A 15235-nucleotide genomic window follows, 5' to 3' on the forward strand; every position below is an offset into this window, starting at 1 on the left:
GCTGTTTGCTTTGTTGTTTGATTGTTTGTTTGTTTTTTAAGTGTTTAGCACTAAAATTCAGCTGTTTGTTTATTTTTACTTAAGGCTTATACCCTTGCATACACCAAGAAGCTTTTTAAAAAATAATTTATGGTAGTACTGATAATAATAGTACCATTTAATTAATTAATTTATTTATTTATTTATTTATTTTAGCGTCTGGCAGTTGTAAGGAGGGATTCAAGGTAGTGTGAAGCATAATATCTCTGCTCTTGCCTTAATGGCTATAACTTCTCGTAGTTATCAACTTTTCAATCTGGACAGTTTAAATTTAGGTATATAGTGTTGACTGAAATTATACCAATTTTTTCATCTCAACTTCACAGCACAACAATTTATTCTTGCATAGCACTAAAACTGGTGTTGAATTCCATGGTGCTTGACTATTGAAAAATTGACTAAAGAAAGAGAAATAATGTATATAACAGGATATATTTCGAAGGTGATAGGATGTAAAGATACTTTCATAAGTGCCTAAGCCCTCCATCATTTCAAAAGACTAACTTGTGGAATTTCACCAGAAATTTATTGCCACCTGATTATTTTCAATACAATACAAATCACTGTAGTATATTTTTCCATAAAGTTTTGGAAATGTAGATTGTGGGAAAGCCTGCTTCCGAGTGCTGGGCCATCAGTCTATTATTTCCATATATCTTTTCTTCAGCATCTTGATGCACATTTTTGCAGCAGTGTTCTCACTGAGTCTCATGGCATTCTAACTGCAACAAATGAACTTTACTCCAGAACTTCTATGACTATTTCAGGCTGGTCTGATAAGCCTGGTCTGATATGACTAGATGAGAAGTAAGGCTTAGATTTGTGAGCAAGTCTGCCTTTTTTTTTTCTTTTCTTTTCTTTTTTTTTTTTTTTAATCGGTTGAGACTAAAAGTGGAAGGGATGAAAGGTTTTCTTGGTTTGTTTGCTTTTTCTTTTCTTTTTTTTGTCATTTTTGTTTGTTGTTGTTGTTTTTAATCCATGCTTGAATATGCATTCTAGGTTACCTTTTGGTTCATTTGTTTCATTTTAGATATGCCTTTGGTTTTTCAACAACATATTTTCTGTAGTTGCTTTTATCCTTATTGTTAATATCTGTAGTCCTTAAAATGGTGTGCTATGTAGTGTGTGCTTCTTTTATGAAAGCTGATAAACTGAAATTTTGTAGGTTTGAATATAAAAAAGGACCGATAGAAAACAAGATTATGAATGTATGCAATATCCTGAGCCATTCAGTACAATGCTCATCTCTTGAAAAAATATTGCACTACAGTTTTGAAGGCAACATTTTTACCATTCAGAATACCTGGGCGTTCTTAATTTGTTCTGTAATAACTGTGCACAGCAAGATTAATTGTTAATAGAGTCACAGTGTAAATGCTATATTTTGTAGGTTCTCTAATTCGTGTTACTGTTTAGATTTTGGGGGTTTTATACAGAGGAAGCATAATACAAGTCAAGCTACAGTGTTGAGTACTTATGCTCTTTACCCATTTTAAGTACAAAAGAAAGTTAGAAATTATCATACAACATTCAGAAGCTTGCTGTGATAGAACTAGAATGTTAATGTTAATCATATCTTCTTTTCTTTCTTTTTTTTTTTAAGGCTTCACAAGGCTTGCAGCTCAGGCAGTATCTATTGTAATCAGCAAGTTACCTACAGTGATTGCATGTTTGCCTCCCCCAATTAAGTACTTCTTTTTTCTGGCTGAGAGAAAAATGTCAAGAAACTTTGCTGAATTGAAGAAAGCTGGTCTGCTTGTCTGGAACTTGATTGTAATTATATGTCGGATATTTGAGGATGGAAATACTGCAGAACTTTTAACAGGTGCAACACTTGACAGATGGAGCAAAGAAAAACTCAGTTTAATTCGTGTGTGCTTAGAAAGTATTATGGGAAAACAGAAAAGTGGTCCTAAACAAGTGACCCAGAAGGTTATACAGAGCATTGAACAGCAAAGACCAAACTGGATCGAAAGCCAGTTGCTGAAGGCAAGAAAATTGAGCACAGACTGGTAAGAATGTAATGCTTTTCAAATGTGATTGTTTATTCTTTATTTTACTGAATTAATTATACGTCTATGGCTGTTGTTCAACTAAAAAAATGTTTAGATAATCAATGATATTATGTTATATGAAATAGACTTGTTCTTAATATTGATGGCGTCCTAGTATGTTTTTGCAAGTGAATTGCATGTCTGAAACAGTTGTTTCAAAAGTCTTTTTATAGTGCTTAGAATGTTTCATAGTTTGTTTCATATTTTATTTCATATTTTTGCTTATAATCATGATCATCCAAAAAGGTGGATAACTTAGTCAGTATGTCTTTCAGAACATGAACAGGTACATGAACAGGGCACCGCAATGCATTTATAAATGAGTTTTGCTATAGTGATTAAATTAAGAGGGACTATAAAAGGCTTTCCATGGTCATCTGAGATTAAAAAGTAAGTAACTTTTAAAACATAACTAACCCTGGGGGCAAGTAGGATATATCAAAACAGGACGAGAAAGTACCCTGCTGTGCCTTTCTGAGGAAATACCAACTTTCCCTGCAGATTTGACATTTAGGTGCAAGTTTTTAAATCCTTATAATGATATTTCAGGAAGTTCTGTACATGTCAACGTTTGTAGTCCTGTTTTAATGCTGAAGTTGTGTTCCACTCTGTAAAAATGCTATTTGTCAACTTCCCAATATTGGATTTATTGGAGTGACAGGACTTAGTGAATTAAACAGTTGGCTGCACTGAAAGTAAGGGTGGTTTGTTTTTTATTTTTTTTCATGTGTTTGTGTGGTTTTATTTCCATGAATATCCTTAGAGGTTCTAGTCATTACCATCGTTACAGTAATTATCAGCATAAATAAACAATGTAGTGATTGTAGATAGGAATCACTGCTATTAATGAAGAGGCTTTCATGTAGCACTTTAATGCACAGGATCTTGTTCCTACAAGTAGTCAAGCAACAAGAGTAGTATTAAATGGCAATAGTGTCACACAAATGCTCGTTGACATTGACCTTTGTGATCTTTTACATTTCCATTTAATACTAATTTACAAGCTCTAATCAAGTGATTAAAGGTTTGAAGCCAGATGCCAGCCACTGAAACAATCATGGAACAACAGAACCAAAAAACTATGATGCACAAAATGTATAGATACTTAATAGGATAGTGTCATAATAGAATTTCTAATTTACCAATAGAACAGGTGTTTTTAAGAATAATATAAATGCAGTGTAAGACAAATATTGCAATACCTACTAAGAGCTAAAGCTTTAGTATTTGCAAGTCTGCTGAAGGTGAGAATTTGAAAGTACTATCAATTTTCTAACGTATCAGAAAAATGCAAAATATATTATCCATAACGGGTATCAGACTGTGGAAAAATGTTTTCTGTACGTCTATAGTGTCTTCCAAATTGAGAACCAGTTTGCAATCAGGGTTCCTAACAGTAAGCTTAAGAAACTAAAGAATGCATTACTTAACTCTCCGAGTGAGTAGATATATGATGCAGCTAGGAAACTGTTTCCTAACTTCAGTGGGATTTCTACAGTAGGAGTGTAGAATAAATGTTATTTTTCTATTTTGTATACACGTATCAACAGTCAATTACTGGGAGAAAAACGTATTTATTAGGTAGCTGAGATATGCAGTGTAGAGATAAAATATCATTATAAATGCGAATTATAAAACTAATATATTAAAGCTGAAATTGAAATGTTTAAACTAGGTAATGGTGGCATATCCACTAAACTAAAGGCAGATTTTTTCAAGGACACTACTGTGTTGTTTATGTGATTTGTTTGAAATCAGAATGGTTATATTCGGTGTAAAAATACATTCTGTATAACCTTTTATAATTCAATCATTTAGTGGGCAAATTTATGCACATGCATTTTTATGTATATTCATACATGTTTATAGACTTTTAATATATACAGTGTGTGGAAGAAAAATAAAAACAATAAAATCCAAAAACGTATGTGTGATTCACAGACCCAGTTGTGGAAAACAACTTTGATGTGCACCAGAATTTTATAAGCAAGTCTTGCATGATTTTATGTTACATTATTGTTATCAGGAATATATTCACACTTTTTGTGAAGCCATATATAGGTTATTGCATTATGGCATACAAATTCAACTTAGTTTTTAGGGAAAAAAAATTGCATTGAAAGATTGTTGTATGCATTGCCTGTCTTGTGTACTGCCTGAAAACATTACTATTCATTAAAATAACCTTCACTTTATAGTAGCACCAGAGCTGTAAACAGTCACATTAGGTTCTGAAAGAGCACACTGCTCAGAAAGAAAAGAAATGTCTGTCTTTGGAAAGTAATTTGTCGAGTTGAAGATTATTGTTTTTCATCATGGTGACCCTGACTTGGCTGGCTGGGTGCATATACAGATTAAGATGAATGCAGTTATTCCTTGGCTGAGGTCTGCCTCTTTCAGGGCACATTCTTCCTAATGACATGATTGATAGGCAGTCCCAAATCCAGGGAGGAACTCATTAATCATAGCACTGACTGAATCCAATCATCTGCTTCACCTGCACACTGACGGACAGGAAAGGATACAATTTGGGTGCTGACACTGATACACTCCTTTGTCAGAGGTCCTCAACTTTTTCAATGTCAATCGCTGAGAAGTTTGACAAGAAATTCAGGTTATATCTATATGTGACATTGAAGCATCAGCCTAACGCGTGCTTTAAGTTTAAAGATCAATGTCTTTGAAGCTTGTGCGTAAAATACACCATAATAACAGAGTATCCCTTACATCCATTCAGCAAAGAACAAAATTATAGTTTATATTTTGAAACTATTTGCTCTGTAGGAAGTTCTGAAGCTGCATGTGGAAGCAATATCAGCTTTAATGTCCAGCAGCTGTGCAGCATTTAAGTGAGCCTTCAGGTCAAGCAACAACTTTCAGCAGAACTAACTTGGTAATCATGGCACGTTTTCAACAGTAAACTGCAACTTACAGCTGATAATACCAAAGTATTTGTATTTTTTCACTTCTAATAAGTAAAATGTCGGGGGCGGGGGGAGGGTGTTGTTTGTTTTAGTCAGAGTGCTTATTTTGTAGACTTTAAATTAATCAAAACAAAGATTGGAGAATGCGTAATATTTTCAGTTGGTCTTTCAAGTTCTTGATGTGTCTGGATACCAACATACATTTGTGTTGCAGCTCAAAAATTGGAGGGAAGAATTATCTTTAGTACTTCTTTTTTTTTTTTTTTTCTTAATACTTTGCCAGTCTACAATATTAAGCAACTACAGAGCTGGTAACTTATGTTCTTATCCAGAGAGCAGTCTAATAATGGTCAGAGTTCTGAATGTTCATTTTTTTTGAGGCTTTTCGGCCTGTCACCTTCATTTTTTTTCCTCTCTTTTTTTAGCAGTTGGACACTAACATTATTAAGAAGGAAAAAAAGGAAAAGTACAGGGCAAAAAGTGCAACAAGTGGCAAATAGGTACCTTTGAAATGGTTACCAGCATACCAGTGGAAAGAAAAAGACTTCATTTTAAAATTTCTAACCTATACTTAGAGTAATGGCTACCTTTCTGACATGTTAATTAGGCTTTAATATGTGCAGCGACAGGCAAAGAAAAATGTACAAAAGATCGAATGCAAATGCTACTGGGAATGGCAAAGATACTTCTCTAGTGGAAAAGAAAATAAAAAAATATTTGCTCCTTGTATGTCCTTACAGTAAAGAATGTTTTAAGTTTTTGGTCTTTCTGTAAAATCGGTAAAATTTGTGTAATACTAAAATGTTATCTTTAATAGTCATTTAATTGTTTAGCATTTTTTAGCGGGAACGTTTCAGAAATGTATACATTTGTGCTGTGCAAGCCAAATGTTTAAGGATTTTTACTTGTTTTTATCTGACTTTGCATTAATATTTTGATTTTTAGTAGTTTAAGAATGTTTTTCAATTTTCCATGTTCCAGTGGCTCGGTTGCAGTGGAAGGTGCACCGTTAGAGGAAGAAGGCATTGCACTTGGATTCACTGAGCAGAAAATAAACATGATGGTCCTGGATATCTGCCACAAACCAGGTGGCAGCGAGTACCTGAGGCAAATTTATCACATCATCCAGCTCAATGAGGTAGGGAAACGGCCTTTTTACCGAGCAATTAGGTGTGTACTGGCCTGAGGCAGCGTCTGCTGGCAGCTAAGGGTTAGTCAAGGAGGTGATAATGCTTCTTAAAGTCAATATGAAATCCTATATTGTATTGTAATAGAATCCATTCAGTTCAGGCTTTTCTGCATTTGTACAGAAGAGATTACTTTACGGGGAAACAATGTAGATTTTATTTATGTACTTAAACTGTATTATGGCACATAAACTTCCTTTAGATTTATATTGTAGACAATAGATACATTTTAGGAGCTTAAGCACAGTTTAAAAAAGGGAAAAAAAAAAAAAAAGACACCACAATGGCAAGGCTATTGAAAAATTGACTGTTACAGGAAGTAAAATTAAATGTGGTAAATCAATTCTTCTGATTTAAAAAACAAACAAACAAACCTCACCGCTGTACTGAGGAAGTAAACGCATCCAAATGCAAATCTTTCTTAATCTAGATAACTGTTTAGTTAAAGTGCTTTTGAAATTACAGTAAACAAATTCACATTTGTTTGCTGCACATGGAATTTCGGTAAGGTAAAAGAATTATATCGTTATTTCTAAGGCTGTACTAAATTGCTGCAAGTTACCAAAAGCATTCTTATTTTATACACTGAAGTAAACGCAGGTTTGCTTAAATTGTATGATAACACAGAGCTACACAGCTTAATTAAGAAAGTTCTGTTTATTAGCTTTAATTACTAAATTACTATTCCTTGAATGCATAAGCAGGTGCTGTTAAGATCATTGAAAGTATACTGAAGTGTTTATAATTAAATGCAAAATAATGCAAATATAGGCACAGGCCAAGATTTTGCTTAGAAAAAAAAATGATAGCACAAAACAATTAGGCAGCAATATGAAGGCAATAAAGAACAGCTTCATACAGGCAGTTTGCTTCTGAAAATCAGATCAACTGTTTAGTTCCTAAGTACAGGCTTACAAGCAACCTTTATGCATCTGCATTTGGAACTTTTAGAAGCAATGTAAGCATGTATGTAGAGATGGCAACCTAATATTAATACAATACAGAATCTTTTCAAGTTTCATCTCAAACAATTAAATGGTTCAGGAAGTGAAGTGAAAATTATTACTGTAATACAGTTCAAACAAAACCTTTTCACCTGGAGCACTTTCAGGATTACTCTTAGTATAATGAACTGAAGAAAAGATGATGAGCAAGACCTCCTAAAATAGCATATAATACAGTAGCTAGGGCCGTCACCTAAGGGACTGTATATGCAGGCTCAACTCTTTATTCTTCTTGGTTTAGACCAGGGAATTGAATCTGTATCCAAACTAAATGCCCAAACCGCCAGACCATTAGCTACCAGCATGGAACTTTGTCGTTTTCCCTTGATGGAGTTGTTTCGCTTTGTAGAAATTGCTGTAAAAATCCATTCTGTAAATTCTAGGGTCAGAAATAGAATTGTGTTCTAGCTGAAGGGGTAGAATGCCCATATCAGGTTCTGGAGACCTTGATTCAAGATCTCACTCCTATGAGTATTCAGTTATTTATACAAAGTGGAGCAGCTCCGATAGGATGTAAGAGGCTGAGAGAATTAGGTGGAAGAGGGACTTCATCCTGTCTTTCCACATCCCAGGTGTCTCTCCTTGAATTTGTGCAGATAGTGTGAGCTTCATTAAAAATAGGACATTTCTCAGTGGAGAAAACCTGCCTTATTTAAGAAAGAAAAAAATAATAATAAAATCATGACCAGCTTGACTGCACAGAAGGACTTATGAACATTACTTCAACTTGGCTTTGATACCATTACAAAACATTTTAATGCTTAGTGTGGTATAATGATAATGCATTTTTCAATATTATTTTTCATAATGTAGATTTTGTTTTTGGTAGTCGGGCACATGAAACAGACGATTTCTGTTCGAAGGTCCATGCTTTTCTTTGTAGGCTTCTTGGACTGTCAAGGGGTCACATTCTTAAAATTAGTTTGGAGATCTTTGTGCTACAGTGATTAATAACTGCATGTGAATAGAGAACAAAATGATGAGTTAGAAAACTTTGGTTCTCAATAATTTTCTTAAGAAAGTCGGGGGAAAAGGGATATAGATTCTTAGAAGCTGTGTTTGGAAACAGAGCTACAATGTGATAAAGACAGACAATTACAGATACTGTAGAACTCAGAACGGTCAACAGTCCTTCATGTATTTATCAGGAAGAATAACTATTTTAAGAGTAATTTTCACTAATTGCTATCAAAGAGAAACCAACTCTCCTGAGCTGTCAAGCTCACAAATCCTCTGTCTGCTTTGTTTCATGCCCAGTCATTAGTAGTAAAGATATAGCTCACATGTTTACAGTCATGATTTATTAACACATTTCTGAAACATTACCCTTTCTGGCTCTACAAAATGTACCGTACTAAAGGAGTCCTCAAAGTAATACATTTATCATTGTTGATCAAGTCTCTGTGTCAAAGCATAAATCCACAGTATTCCAAAGACAGGAAAACTCCTGTATTGGGAATTGAGCTGTATACAACTTCCAATGTTCAAAACCCTAGCAAGTATGGACAGTGAGTTCCAATATATCTTCTGAAAAACCAACAGATTCTGTTTCTTCTGGAGCTGAGAAGCCCAGATGGTTGGGTTGCTTTAGGGCTATCTACAGATTTTGAGGAAATCTGTGCATGTAAGGTACTACATTTAAAAAAAAAAAAAAAAAGGTACATTTGTAGAAGTATCTCTTAAATAAACCCCTCACTATGACTTTAAAATCTTTGCTATGGCATGGAGTAATTAATGAATGGAAAAAAAAGAGAGGGGAGGGGGAAAAAAACCAATGTTTTTGGAGGCTGAGAAAATATAGGTAGAAGACTTCTGGTATGTTTTGACAGCTGTATTACACTGTTGGTTTAAACTGAAAAAGCAATGAGTTCTATTTAAGAAAAAAAAAATCCTTAAAAAAAAATACACTAGGATGATTTTGTGATTGTTTAAGCAGTCCTGTCTACAGGTTGCAGCCAATTGTCAGTCCTACTCTTTCTCTTCCCTTTGTGTTTTCCCACTCTTAGGGCCTCCTTTGCACTAGTACTAGAAATCGTGTGGCTTGCTTATCTGGCTGAAACCTTCCTTTTTTCTGGCTGATTTCACAACATATGCTAGTGCCAACACAAGGGAGAAACAACTACAATCTATGCGGATTGGGAGGAAATTCATGCCTTTCAGGCCAGACCACAGTTGGATCAGTTTAAAGTGATGGTGAAATTATTGTTTTAGAAAGACCAACTTAGAAGTACAGCGTCATGTAATGTAGTTTACGCACTCCCTCACTTGAGTCTGATTTTTTTTTTATTAACTCAATATTACTGCAAAGTAAGAGGAACACTTGTATCCACCCATCTTAATGAAGACTCACCTTGAGTGAGCTCAATGTTATGGCAATCCTATTATTATGGACTTCATTTTAATAACAATAAACAGTTTAATCACAATAGACCTTCCAGCAAATAGATCTGTAAGTGTTTCATTATCTAGCTCTTTGTAAAATGGTTCTATTTAATCAAAACACTTTATTGGCATGCAATGATGATTTATTTACATAGTAGTTTAAGAAGTGAAAACAGAAAAGATTGTGGCCAAAATAATCATGTGTCTGTTACACTATAGTTTCTAAAATTGCCATGTAAATCACGAATGAGTTCTAGTCTTCAAACGCTTAAATAATTAAAAATAGTTTTGAAGAGTCGTAGAGTATTTATTTCCTGTGTTTAAACAACAGATTTTATAGTCATGTAGTGACTATGTAATGCTGCCTAAAAAACAAATATGTCTGCATACTTTATCATATAAAAGAGATGATATATATTAGAACAGATCATAGAAAACATTTGTTCTTCACTACCACATAGACCTAATATCTTAAATGAGAACTGTTAAACATCACTGATGATAAATTCAAAACAGTATCTGATTACAATATTGGATTATTCTGATTTGCTTCAGTTTGATATTCCTAGGAGTTATTTATTGTTGTAGGGTGATATTACTCTTGAAAAGGTCTCTATTTTGAGAGAGGTTTCTTATTTTCCCCTTTAGCATAAGGAAACACACAGTAAAGTTATGCCTGAAATTTGGGAAATTTCAGTTAGAAGGCTAGGTGGCATGTAATTCTTTTTTTTTTTTTTCTCTCCTTAAAAGGAATATTTGCAAGAGCAGCTGTCTTGTAAGAATTACTCTGAAGAGAGTGTTACCTCCAATCAATGCCTGCCTTTGACACTGAAGGGCAGAGAAGAGCAGGCTGTCTTCAATCCTTTCCAGGTGTACAGCCAATCTTGTGCAAAAGTGTTCAATCAGGTTTGTGAAAATCTGAAACCTTGGTTATAGTATAATTTTTACTTGTCAATCTTATTATGATCATGATAATGACAGAGACTGAAATTATGAAAAAGGAATTAATTACATGAGTTCACTTTTGATGAAGTGCAAAGGAATATTATTACTCAGGATTTTAATGAGGGCACTCTCTACAATATCATGGTGTTCAAAAAGCCATTATTGTCCTTTTCTTTTATCAGAATTATTGCATATAAGAGCAATTTGCATTTAGTTAGACTTTCTGTGTTAGTTCAGTACAGTGAAGGAAAACCTATTAGTAACAATGACATGTATTACATCTGTGTAATGGTAGATGAGGCTAGTCTTAGTCCTTTGAAAAATCATGGCAAATCTCCAAGTGCATATTTAGAGTCTTACCTGATGAGTCTTTCACAGAAATGTTGAACAGTAATGTAAACTTTGGAAATACAAAGAAGTGAGAGTAAGTGTTGGAGGGGGGAGAAGTGAAAGCATGCATTTCTGTGTCACTTTCCTGGTATCATAACAAATATATAGAATATACCTACTTGCATAAACCTATACCAGGGACCCACATGACTAATTCATTTCACAAAATGAATTGTATTTGATTGGACTTGGACACCTAAAAAATCTTACACCATGGTTTCTCAAGACTTCCTAATCCATCGTCTACAGTTTTGATTCTTCCCCTACAGTTTCAAACATTTAAAAAGGAATGGCATTAAAGTTGCATGAAATTCACTTTACAGACTTTTGATTGAAAGACACTATTTTTCAGTGCGGCTTTGTTTTTAATTTGGATCATCTGCATTCTCAATTGTGAACACTTTGGTCTATTTCACCAGTTGTATTGCTGTAAAATATACCCGTTTTTCTTCTTTTTTTTTCTACTTGTTTAATCAATACTTAATCATTGTCATGTTACAATCAAAGTGCTAATGTCCCGAAAAAGGAGATTAATATCAATTTCACGTGGCTTCTCATTCCAGAAAAACATGTTTTAAAGTGTCTTTTTTCCTTCCACTGGTCTCTTTATGTATATCCTCACTTGACAGAACCTAAGGGGGTACAGATTCAATTTGAAATGCAGAAGATAGTTCACATGCCTTAAATCATTGATAGTATAGTAGAATAAGACCTTCAAGTAGTGACAACTCAGGGCAGAATTCTTCTGCTATATGATGGGTTTGTAGTGCTCTATTAATCAACAGATGACAATGGATAGTTCATATTAAATCACTTTGTATTTTGTAAACTTTTGGCATAAAGTCTATTATCAGAATATGGAAAAATATCATAGAATTAAGAAAAAAAACGTAGATCACAAAAGGGGGGTTGGACCCAATGATCTTTCAAGGTCCCTTCCAACCCCTACAATTCTGTGATTCTGTGAAAGCTAAAAGTATCTTGTGCCACCACTGTTGTTCCTAATGACAGATATATTTCCTGAACTTAATAATATTTTTAGAGATTTCTCCCCTTCAATACAAATTACACTTTTATTTAGTGGAGTGGGACGTGCTATTTATTAAATAGTGGTCAGTGTAGTTTGGTGTCTGGTCTCTTGCAGACTATTGCTAATCTAGAATACTGTCAGAAGATGCCAGAGCACCGCCAAGGAACAATTATTCTTCTTACGGAATACATCTTTTTCTTACGTTCATTCTTAGTAGTTGGCAACTGCCATGAATCTGAAGAGTTTATAATCCAGTTTATAATTTTTTTCCAGAGTTTATAATTTTTTGCTTTTTCTTTAAATCTAATGTAGCCAGATGTCTTTTCAATACAGGAACTAGCGTTTGTTTCTTAATAAATTCCAAGTCAAAATAAGCCCATTGTGATCCTGGTTTCACATTGTTTTACTGATGAGTTAATTTTGTATAGTATTTAAAAACTTCTCTTTAAGAAGGGCTAAACGAATAGACAATACTGCTTATTGAGTCCTGCAAGCTGACCAGAGAATGTTTGTATTATGCTATGCTATATTATAACTGTAGACATGTTCTTAGCTTCCTCAGTAGAGGATTGTTTAAATGGAATTATTTCAAAAGCTTTCTGAAAGATAAGTTATAGCAAACATATCATATATATTGCTTTCTGATCAGTTTTTGCAATACATTAGGGTGGTTGATTTTTCTGTTCTGTTTTGCTAATTCATCCCCACTGTGCCATCTTTGGCAAGCTACCTAATTATAATTTCTATGAGTTTTACTGCTCCTGAAACAAAGGCCACAAAACTGCTATTTTGAGATCAACTCTATGATTTTTGTTAAAGATATGTAATGCTTTTTACCTTCTAACCCTCAGTTCAGTAGATGATTCTATGAAGTATGTCACTTCTGTTAACAATTCAGCTATTTCATTCTTACATTCCTGCAAAAATCTTGAATAATCACCATCTGGTCCTAGTAACTTGTTGCTCTTGATTTTATCAATTTGTCCTGACACCTCAGTCTCTGCCAGTGCTGCTGCTCTATTGTCTAATAAGATTAAGTCCAGGCTGTACAATGTCTCAACAGTATCAATGAAGAAAAATATTTAATAAATATATATATATATATTTATTTTCCCTTTTCTGAAGTATGGAGGTGTTTTGTGTGTGTAGTTGTTGTTGTTGCTTTCTATTTCTTTTTTTTTTTTTTTTTTCCACAGAATTGATCAGCCTGGTGGACTGAATTTTATCTGTTAGACTAATAAATTTTCCTAGTTGCCACTACTGGCAGTTCAGCTTCTCCTTTTTATCTTGCTTGATTTTACAAGTATTTCCTTTGTATTTACTAATTTCTAATTCATTGCAGAGTATTGAACAGTTGCTTTTCTCCTCTGTATTCTCCCACTCTTCTTTCAGTGGAATCTTTTCCTTATTTCTTGTTTATCAGATGTTCATTGATTCTTCTTCTTTGTTTATTTTCCACTTTTATTTTGTTATTCCTTCTTTAGCTTCTCCTAACCTCCCTTTCTGACTCTGTATTTCACCTTTCTTTTTATATGTTAATTTTAAGTGCATCCCAGAGATGACAATTAGTAAGAAAATGAAAAGAAGGAAGGGAATAACTAAAGGTGGAAGGAAAGGGAGGGACTACCTGGAAGGGATTGCACTGATTCTGCTCTCCCAGAACAACCAAGTGCTGTCAGCAAGAAGAAAAATATATACTGCATGACACACTTCAGTCTTCCTATTTAGCTATATTACCATTGTTATGACTAACTCCATCTTTTTTTTTTTTTAACTGAGTGGTATTTTAGTGTTACAATAATATTTTTTTTAATGATCCCTTCCCAAGAATGTTGAATTGTAATCACTACTTGACCAGTCCTGACAATGAAAATTACTATTATGCAGCAGTTACTATTTTACAAACATAAGAATATGGTGCGTGGTCTTTTGTCTGCCCACCCTTATTTTATGTTGCTTTTACTTATTAAATAAGCAGCATAGAGTTGTATTACTTCATATTGTCCAGACTTACTGCTGTTTATAATAACCATCTGGTGACTGGAGTGCCTTATAAAAAAATAAACAAGTAAATCATCACTCTAATTAAGATACAGGTTACATCTTGAATTCCAACTATGCTAAGATTTTCATGACAAACTTTTTGCTGATAGCAGAAAATAAAAATTTCTGTTACATAAAAAGTTGGCAATTATTTTGTTTTCCAAACAAAGAGTCAAGCTCTCAGACAAAGTGGTTGGGCAGAATGCCATTAACAGTTGGAAGAATAACGGTTCAAAAATTGATTTATCTTTTTATAAATAATGGTTACATTCCCAAATGGATTTATAAATTAATTGCTGTCGTATTAGAATAAAAACCTTCTCCTGTGGACATGATTGATATCGTCTGTCTAAGTCCTTGTTCTAGACCCCCCTCCTTCTTGCTTAGTATATCACAGCTGGAGCTTTAATTTACTGATGATATTAACACTGATTAATAACTAACAATAGCTTCTTGCCATGTATCAACAGTCAACCATTACTGAATGGAACTGGGATTGGTCAAATTTCCTGCCAAATTATTTGGGACTGAAGCAGATGACCTTCAGGGTGCTGCTGGCACACAGGTAAAGGGATTCTGGCAATTAACTGTACTTTCCACTTGTCTGCCTTACTTTAAAATGGTCAGTGAATATATAGTTTTCTGGTGAACTTTATAAAATAATTTATAGATTTATTTTTAAATATGCAGTTTTAAAATTAAGTTCCTGTCTTTGTGTATTTGATTCATACAAAGATGAATTCCTGTTTTGAAGACATAGTTATTTCTGGCTTAGACATGAATCTATGTTGATATTGCCCATAAACTGTGCTTTGAAAAGAAATGAGTAATTGTTAACTTTGCTAGAGCTATACAGCCAACGGAGATTTCAACACAGAACTTTGGGGATGTTTGTTCAAATTGTAATGAGTCTTAAATTCATCTGGGGGCATGAAAAGTATAGCTAGAAATATGAAATATTTCTTTAATAGGTTTTAACTAATGAAACTTATTTTAATAGTGTTTTACTTCTAAAATTTATATCTGTTTGCCATCTAAGGAGATATTAAATTGAGGTTATACTTGTTAAAGTCAGAAAGAGCAATTTTTAAAGTTCAGAAAATTACAGGTGGAAAAAACGAGTGTATTTTATAAAATACTTGTTACATAGCCTTGTAAGAACTGGAAAACATATGTTGTGAACCAAAAGGTTTAATGCTCCCTTCATAATTCTGAATCCTCATAAGGGTAATATCTA

The 15235-nt window shown here is 33.7% G+C and overlaps 1 protein-coding gene across 23 annotated transcripts in view; it reads left to right on the forward strand.

Annotated features, from left to right (window-relative positions):
• Nucleotides 1-15235, forward strand: part of KIAA0825 (KIAA0825 ortholog) — a 259660-nt gene that overhangs the window by 127217 nt on the left and 117208 nt on the right. For 22 of the 23 annotated variants that reach the window (XM_048046659.2, XM_048046658.2, XM_048046663.2 and 19 more), the window contains 4 exons: nt 1643-2051; nt 5999-6155; nt 10341-10496; nt 14469-14563. In XM_048046659.2, the coding sequence (XP_047902616.2) occupies nt 1643-2051; nt 5999-6155; nt 10341-10496; nt 14469-14563 (817 nt within the window). The other variant, XM_048046666.2, reaches the window with a different exon arrangement.

Source organism: Anser cygnoides, chromosome Z, assembly GCF_040182565.1.
Source record: "Anser cygnoides isolate HZ-2024a breed goose chromosome Z, Taihu_goose_T2T_genome, whole genome shotgun sequence".
In the NCBI taxonomy this organism is placed as follows: Eukaryota; Metazoa; Chordata; class Aves; order Anseriformes; family Anatidae; genus Anser; species Anser cygnoides.